This window comes from Notechis scutatus, chromosome 2, assembly GCF_049901735.1.
Source record: "Notechis scutatus isolate UNSWTSFEM ecotype Mainland chromosome 2, rNotScu1.2, whole genome shotgun sequence".
NCBI classification, from domain to species: domain Eukaryota; kingdom Metazoa; phylum Chordata; class Lepidosauria; order Squamata; family Elapidae; genus Notechis; species Notechis scutatus.
In genome coordinates this window covers 235,800,412-235,809,690 of record NC_142010.1, presented here as the reverse complement: position 1 = coordinate 235,809,690, position 9,279 = coordinate 235,800,412, and the positions used below count along the sequence as shown (strand labels likewise).

General features: G+C 35.9%; 1 protein-coding gene across 2 annotated transcripts in view; it reads left to right on the top strand.

Annotated features, from left to right (window-relative positions):
• The first annotated feature begins 646 nt into the window (after positions 1-646).
• Positions 647-9,279, top strand: part of AP3B1 (adaptor related protein complex 3 subunit beta 1) — a 158,682-nt gene continuing 150,049 nt past the window's right edge. For both annotated transcript variants that reach the window (XM_026670594.2, XM_087958307.1), the window contains exon 1: positions 647-891. In XM_026670594.2, coding sequence (XP_026526379.1) covers positions 758-891 — 134 coding nt within the window. In that variant the 5' untranslated portion in view covers positions 647-757. The remainder of the gene's footprint in view (positions 892-9,279) is intronic.

The following is a 9,279-nucleotide window of genomic DNA, read 5'->3' as shown; positions in this document are numbered from 1 at the left end:
GGAATTTCCTATTTGAGTTACTCAAAGATTCTTAGATGGCTATGAATTAGGACCCAGCTTAGTAGTAGAGATATTGTTTTTCCATTGCTAGTGTTTCATTCGCAGAACATATTCTCCAAGTGAAACTTTTACTTTGGCACAACCTAATAAAACTATAAAATAACCGCATGATCTGAGTTGGCCCACAGGAGGCTAAAATGTAATTGGCCAGTGTGTTTGGCTGCATCATGCAAAAATTGCTTAATTGTCACGCCCTCCTTAAGTTCAAAGACAGACCGAACTGTGAAGGTGGGAATCTGAGGACATTCTTCTAATTAATTACAAGCACCACTGCAATCGGACCAGCCATTAATTGCAGAGCAACCTCGAAGATCATCGTAGTCTTCTTTGCCTACGTGGCACGCGAGCATCTGAAAGCGAGCAAAGTGTCTCATGACCCAGGACGCCTCCGGGAGGCTCCACGGCTGAGATTTCCCCGTGACGAGGGGCGTGTCCTCCTGGAAGCCGGAGGAAACCGGAGCAGCTTTTGCACCGTTCCCTTGGCAACGATGGCGCCGCCGGGCGACTCTCCAGAAAAAAGTCTGTTGGGTCGACTTGGTCCCCGCCCCCTCTCGGCGATCATGTGACACGGCTTTGGCCGCTGTTTGCCGACAGCTTCCGGGAAGAGCCGGATTGCGAGGGAAGGAACTGCAGGGAGGAAGGGAGGGCTAAACCGGGTTCAGGTGGGCGCTTCAACCGGTAACGGTGCGGTGGGACGATGTTGACCAACAACGTCGGTTACAACGAGCAGGCCGGGGATGCTCAGCCTGAGGTGGGCCAAGAGGCGGCGCCCACTACAGCCTCCAATGCTCCCTCGTCGGCCTTCGGGTTCTTCAGTGGCGATGGCAAGAAGTAAGTAAAGGGCGGAGGTCGGGGAGGCTGGGACGGGGGCTGTTAGGTTAGCTTCTCTGCAGGCGGCGACGGGAAGTGCAGGCGCCGCGTTCTCCGAAAGGAGCAGAAGCAGAATTAAGAAGCGCTACTCGCTCTTCCCTCTGGGCCACTTTTTAGGGGGCTGATGAGTTTTCTGCAATACAGCCCCTCTGCCCGCTCCCAGGGTCTCTGTGACTCCCATCGGATAGGTCGCTAAGCAGGAAAGGGCTAGATGTTGTGGGATGCTCGAATTCAAGTAATAACTTGAATTTAGTAATAATTTCCCCTCGTGTTTTGTACTTCGCTGACCCATCACCTCTACTGGTGATTCTTTTTAAACTTGTCTTGAATGTCCGAATAGGGAGGGGAAAGTTCATGGTAAATATTCTTGCGCTGCTAACACAGAAATACACCTTTCAATAAATAACTGCTCGATCGTCCATCACAAGATCCTTGGTGGAATGGGCTGTCCACGGGCTTCTTGATTTTTTTCTGCTCCATTTAAAGTACGCTTAAAAAAAAAAGTTCAGAGAAAGACTTAAGATTTTCTTTTTAAAAAATGCGTGCGCTTGGAAAATTTGAAAGATTTACAGTCAGAAAAATGAAGTTAAATTTGGCTAGTGATGGTGGGATCACATATAGGATTGTTTCTTAATTGTTTTTTTTTTTCCCAGTTGGGGGTTTGACTGCAGTGAAAGGACTTGACAGCTTCTGGTTACTTTTTATTACAGCATTGTTCCTTCTGTTTGGCCTGTGCTAATATCAGTTATTTGTAGCATTTCAATTAAAGTCTTTTTGATTTATTTAAAGGGGTGAAATTCTTTTCTTACAAATTACCATCACATGAAGATTGTTTTATTATATTCTATTATATAGTTCCCATCCTCTGTGCTAAAGACTATTGTTTATTAAAATCTGATCTCTGGTAATTCTACTCTTAACTTTTCAGACTTGCCAGGAGTTTAACCATTTTCCAGTAGTTTTCCAAGTAACCCTAAAATTTATTTTGTTGTGTTGATTACTTTGTAGTTTTAATATTGCTTACATGCATATGGTTGGGTAATTTGTAATCTCAGTTTATTAAAAAATTAATTGAATACTTTTTAATATAAAGGTTTTAGTTGTGACAGTGGATTTAACAATAATTTACTTTTACTTTTAATCTGGTATATAACAGATTTTTTTCATAATTAATGTAAAATATAGTACTCTAAGATGTGGGGGAGTGCTTCACAGCCTTTTCTACAAATGGACTAGTCAAATGGACAGTTGAGTGTTAAGCCAAGACTTTTGTTTTTAAGACCAACTCAGTGGTTTCCAGTTTGATTCTATGCATGATTCTCAGGGTTAAAAAAAGCCTTTTTATTATAGTAAGGTATTCATCAGTATGCACAGATAAATGTTGAGAATTACTGTTTTTTAGGTCTAATATATGCTATTCTTTGCCCAAATTTATTCTATGCTAAGATTGAAATATTTTTGTACCAATTATATCAGTTTATAGAAAGAATTTTATATGTCCACACACTGTGTGTATGTGTATTAAAACTTATAAATAATATATTCTGTACTTTTTCATCTTCTATATCGCTATTCTATCCAAAGCACAGGCACACTATGGTATAGCTTAGAGGCATGGATGTTATGTATTTTTTTTTTTTATTGAATATGAAGAGTATTATTTATATGACATTGATTTTTTTCCCCCTCAGACAAAAGTTGGTTACTTTATAGAACTGGGAGGCATAGGATCAGACTCTGCATCATCTGGTGTGCTTCTTAATGTTTTTTGTTCTTTTATTTTAAATTACTTTAAATTGTAGCTGTGGGAGATTGGTTCAAAAATGACATAAAAACGATTTTAACCATTTCCTTCTTCATGTCTTGATGAAGATAACTTTTTCACAAGCAGCTGTTTTTTTCATTAGAAAAGCTCCCATGCAATACCAAACTACCATCTGATTTTACATTTAGTTTGACAGTTTAAATGTTCTTTTACTTTCTTTGATAAGATGATAATATGAGAAGAATTATGAGTAAATCTATGGCTCAGTGAATGAAGTAGAGTTGGAAGATTATCAGCTACAAGTGCCAAAATGACAGTTTTGATTGGCAAATCTCTCAGGAAGCATTTCCATGCAGAGTTAGAATTAATTCAACATATAATTTATATTGACAGTCTTATTTAAGTTGCTTTTAACTATCAAATAGAACTTTATAGCATTCTTTAAATTGTGCTATTAATATGCAGTTGTGTTTTCTTATTCCCTTAATATCAAGCATAATTTATTATTACAATTATGGTGTGTTCTAGAAAGTGCAGTTATATAGAAGCATCTGCTTCTGAAGTTTTTGAGTTTGTAGAGACAATGTGAAAACTTGTCAGTGCATGTCAGTGACTTTTAATTATAATGAATTCAGAATAATGTTTATGATGTATTTTTTGCTGATTGAAACTATGTATTAGAAAATTGAGATAGAAATTATGTAAATAAAATAATTTTGAATCACTGAAGATTCAATCTCATATTATTTATTTGTCATTAGTGCAAATTGATGAAGGATTATTGAGGATTATTATCAATAACTTTTGTGTAGCCAAAAGCTGAAGTAGAAAGATGAGCATTCAGTTCTAATAAGAAAATGGGTAGGCTGCTGCAGATATAAAATTACTCTCGACACTCATTTATTTCCTGTGTAACCTAATGCAAATCATAACATTTCAAAGAATTCTCCAAAAATGTTACATTATTTTTAAATGCTATAGCATATATTTATTTTATTTATATTGCTATTTATAATACAAGATTATACTGCATTCATGTGAATACCAATTACCTGGTTTTTTTTGTTTTTGTTGTCTTTAAGAGAAACCAGATTTTGCTAAAGGTTTCATTTCCACAATTTTCCATCTAAAGGTTACAATTATGAAGTATCAAAAGTTGTTTAACAGTTATTTCACTATTAATATAGGAGAGTGAGTTTTCTAGTTGGATCTTATTTGATCATACATTTTTCATATTTTTGATAAATTGAACTAATTCTACATAATATGAGTCTTATAGCCTTTTCAAGACTTATTCCTACTCTAGCTTTTCTCACTGTAAGACAAAAATTATTAAATTTTGTTCATTTGGGATTCTGCTGAATATTATCCAGATCAATTCTAGATTATGGTATAATGTTAGGTCAAGTCAAAAACTGTAATAATACTGTAATAATATTCTAAAATGTGATTCTTATTTTGGATAATTGAAACATATCTTCCATTGAAGACCTTCACATTGCATACGTTAGAGCCACCCATCTCTACAAGTGAAAGACAGCACAAGTAGAATAGATACAGCATGCTCATTCCTATTCCCCTTTGAATGCAAGTAAATTGTCGCAAGATCTCACATGAACAGGCCTAGAATTCCTGAACATATATACCTGGAATTAAGAGTCACTGAATTCAGTACAACTAACTACAGAGTAAGTGTGCATAGCTTATGTTTCTTTGCCTAGTATAAACTCTTGGCAGCTAAGCTGTCATCAGTCTCTTTTTCCTTTTGTCTTCTAATATCCATTCTTCATTCTGGTTTTTCTTTTCCTTTTATCCCCTATTTCTCCTGAAAGAAAAGAAGGAGTAATGGTGTAAGTGTGTGTGTTTGTGTGTTTGAGAGAGAATGGTTTCTATGAGCAGATAGATGCCTTATTTTACCTTATTTAATTAATTTTTAATCAGTTTTTCAGTTAATGTTTTGGTTTGGCCACACTCTTTTATGGAAAATTGCTTTGATCAATGTATATCTACACACATACATCATTTTTATGACCCTGTAATCCCTTAATCTTGGGAAGAGTCAGAGCGACTGGATGGACCTGAACGTTTACTGGCCAGATGCCCTTCCTGACAGCATGTGGAGTTTGCAGCAGATATTTTTTCTTTCTGTCCTAGGAGAGAAACATATGCTGCTACCTAGGATTGAACTCTCAACCTTCTGAATGGAAAGCCAGCATCTTTACCACTAGGCCACCATGCTGCTATACATGTATACAAAATCTCCAAGGCTAGTTTCTGCTGAATTTCACAATTTAAATGAAAAAAGTAGAGAAATTGGTAATTTGCTTATTTCACTTTGCTTATAATTTTTCTGCTTTTTAAAATTATTTTTGGAAGATTTGTGTGGAATTCAGGAGTATCATTTGCATAAATAATGGGGTTATTTATAAATTTCTTTCCAGTGAGTTAGTGACTTCATGGATAGCTTATGAAGTTTACTTGGCAACAGTGCAGGATGTTCTTCTAACTTCTCAGTCTAGTCTATATCTCTAAAGTTCCCTGCTACTCTTCCATTGTTGTTTAATCCCCACAGTACTCTTCTTCTAAGCCCTGATAATGATAGTCAAGTGCTACTGTCTACCGAGATGTTGGATAAATGTAGCCTTGGATTTGTGACCATACATTATTAATGAATTTATGAAAGGGAATTTTTCCTTGGAGAAATTAATTATCTATTTGAGGATTTTTTTGTGGAAAATTTTCTACCTCACACAACTAGTATTTAATTCATACAATCTATTAGTTTTTTTAAAAAAAAACTTCTAATGCTTGGATGCTGCAATGCATGTTTAAGAGGAGTTGACAGTTTTGTATAGTAATTAAAGTACTGTCCTAGAAAGCAGGCAACTGAGTTCTAAGAATTAGAATTAGAATTATTTTATTGGCCAAGTGTGATTGGACACACAAGGAATTTGTCTTGGTGCAAATGCTCTCAGTATACATAAAAGATACGTTCGTCAAGAATCATAAGGTACAACACTTAATGATAGTCATAGGGTACAATAAGCAATCAAATCATACTAGGAAACAGTAAATATAAATCATAAAGATACAAGCGACAAAGTTACAGTTATACAGCCACAAATGGGAGGGGATAGGTGATAACGACTGATGAGAAGATTAATAGTAATAGTAGTGCAGACTTTGTAAATGGTTTAGTTGGACAGTGTTGAGGGAATTATTTGTTTAGCAGAATGATGGCGTTTGGGAAAAAACTGTTCTTGTGTCTAGTTGTTCTGGTGTGCAGTGCTCTATAGCAGGGGTCTCAAACACAATTTACCTGGGGGCCGCTGGAGGCAGAGTCTGGGTGAGACTGGGCCGCATAATATTATACTTTATATTATACTTTATATTTATATTATACACTAATATTATACTTTCATATCACGGTGGGGGCCACAGGATATCGTCCCTGCGGGCCGCATATGCCGCTGGCCTGGGCCGGGCGAGAATGAGACCTCTGCTCTATAGCGCGCTTTTGAGGGAAGGAGTTGAAACAGTTTATGTCCGGGAGGTGAGGGGTCTGTAAATATTTTCACAGCTCTTTTTGACTCGTGCAGTATACAGGTCCTCAATTGAAGGCAGGTTGGTAGTAATTGTTTTTTCTGCAGTCCTAATTATCCTCTGAAGTCTATGTCTGTCCTGTTGGATTGCAGAACCAAACCAGGCAGTTATAGATGTGAAGATGATAGACTCAATAATTCCTCTGTAGAAGGAATTATAAGTCTCCCTTATAAAAGCTATAGTTATTATTTTGTTAATACATTGCAACATGAATATGTACCAGCAAATTCAGAGTAGCTACAAACTTAGTTAAATTTTTGACATTTTTGTGATTTAGAGCCCTCTCCTGTACTAGGAAGTAGAACATTGATTGTGAATGAGATCAGTCTGGGATAAAAATATTCCACTTTCCAATTATCTGTTTTATTGAGATGAAGACATTCTATTTTGATCAGAGTTTAAAGTAAATCGAACAATTTACTTAGGTTTGTGTTAGATTTACTTCTAACAAATATTTTAATTGATAGAATCTACCCAGCCATATCAAGAACACAATTAGTTTTATTAAGTAATAAGGCTTGTTCATTTGGCAGAATTTTATGATGAGTGCTGTAGAACTACATGCTCAGAAGTAGAAGTTCAGATGTTTGCTGTAATGGACAATGGCACTCAGTGGCAACGCTGAGGATTGGCCTGAAGTTGAGCCTTGGGCCGCAGCTTTTGCCAAGCACCACCACTACCACTCAAAAAGGGCATGCCCTCATGCCATTTTTCAATCTGTGTGAGCCTTGGGAAAGGTATCACTACCCTGGTGGCCTAGCATTCTCCCAAATTTGCCATGCATTGCTTACTTTCAGGCAATGCTTTCTTCTTATTAAGACGCTCCTGTAGTCTTATCTATTCCAGATCACACAAGGCCGTCATTCTTCAAGCAGCTTATGGCCTCTGCAGTCTCTGAAAATTGCATGCCCCATTCTTGTGTAATTTTTGGAAGTTCGGGAGGCCACCTTTCTTGCACAGCCCTTTCTCTTGACTTTCTGAAGTCCTGTGAAAGCACACTTCATTCTCACACGGCCTCTCCAAATCCTGCGAGAAGGGGACAGGTTTTCAAGTTGTCATGCCAATTAATGTTATGCCTTTAAAATATTATGGAATTTCATAGGTTCACCATCACTGGTCCAATTGTTAAAGCACCAGATTAGTACCTGAGAGACTGTGAGTTCTAATCCTTCCATACGCATGAAAGCTGGGCTAACTCACATCACAGGGTTGTTATTGTGGAGAATATATGAGGAGAAAGGGTATTAGCTATGTATGCCTTCTTGATAAAGGCAGGATAAAAATAATGAGTAATCAGATCACTTAGATAAATAACATACCATGAGCTTTATGATTCTGATAATTTTAAAATAGTACAAAATAATCCTTTGCCTAATTTATTTAGAAAATAAAATTAGAAATTAGAAAATCTGTGGGAATATATGTGTGTAATTTTGATATTTTAAAAAAAAATGATTTTATATAAAAGTTTGTATATACCACTGTAAATAAAATAGTTTATCAGAGCTGTTACTAATCCAGCAGATGGCCATCTTGATTAAGCTCTGTGTACACTTGCTGTTTTCATTCTTTTCATTCTTTTTTATTTCTTCATAATAAAATGATTTTTGTTATTTTTGTTTTTGTTTGTAGCTATCTTTTCACAAGACACTAGTGGCATTATATGATATTTTGATGGCAGTGTAAAAAATTCTTAAAAGTTTGATATTCTGAATGCAGCATAATGAAGCTAGTTTCTATGAAGTAAGTGTGATACTAGGGCCTTTTTAAACATTGCAACCATTGATCTAACCAATCTGGAAAAGATAGGACCCATGATGATTTCAAATTAGAGGAAAGTTAATATGGGAGAAGGTAATTTTACAGTGGGAGCTACCAAGTGTGACAAGAATTGGAAATTATTGTAATACATCCAAGATTTGTGTTTATATGGTTGTTTTCAACAACTAGATAATAGTCTTGACACTGCATTCTGTAGTAGCTGATTTTATGTACTGTTTTGATGTGTAGCCCCATATAGAGTGTGTCATGCTTATCTGTTCAGTTAGATTAAACTATTTTGTTAAATTTCAAAATTTGGAGACAGGAAAGATAAATTTTCCTTTTGAGTTGAACTGACTCATGGTGACTTCATGGGCACATCTGTGCTGGTTTTTGAATTGATAAAGAAGTGGTTTGTTATTGCTTTTTTTGTTACATTTTTTCCTTTCTCAGTTTAAGCTATGATGGTGATGTTTTCTAGTTACCTCTCACCTAAGTTTTAACCAGAACTCACTTTGTTTAGCTGATGTTCTTGATTTTTCTGTGTAGAAGAATATTGCAGCTTACTATAGAAACTGCTTATATAAAGCATTTATATAATTCTGGAATGATTCAATGTTGAATCAGCATATTCCATTCAAAAGGCTTGGAAGATTGGAAGTAAATAGGTGAATTTATTGCCGAAAACTCCTGCTTTAATATTTAAATTTCATGCATATATTGCTTCACTGGCATGACTACAGTCTAGGCCCATCTGTTAGAGTGGCAGTGTGCCTGCTGCTATAGAGTTATGCCAGTTTCATTAAATACTTGAGCCAGGAAAGATGAATGGTTTGGATGAAGTATTCTATAAAATAAGTCCAAAATGAGTTTTGCGCTATTAAATCTACATAGTGTTATCTGATGCTCAATCTGTGAAATAATAATAGGTAGCATAAAACCAGCAAAAAATTCTTGGTTGTGATCTGACAGGTGGCATGAAAATAAAATATATGGCTTAGAAAAGTTTGTAGTAGACTGAAATAGAAAAAAGCCTTGTGGAAGAGTAATGGATCTGTGGTGGTCTAAATGTTGCTGAATTTCCCAGTTTCTATTACTTCTATTTTTAAAGACAAATGTCAGAGACGATTAAGGTTGTCAAAAGTCTTAAATGCTACAAGTTATATATTTTTGGCTTGTAGGTATGTACTACCTCCATCGTTCTTTCAATATTGAATATA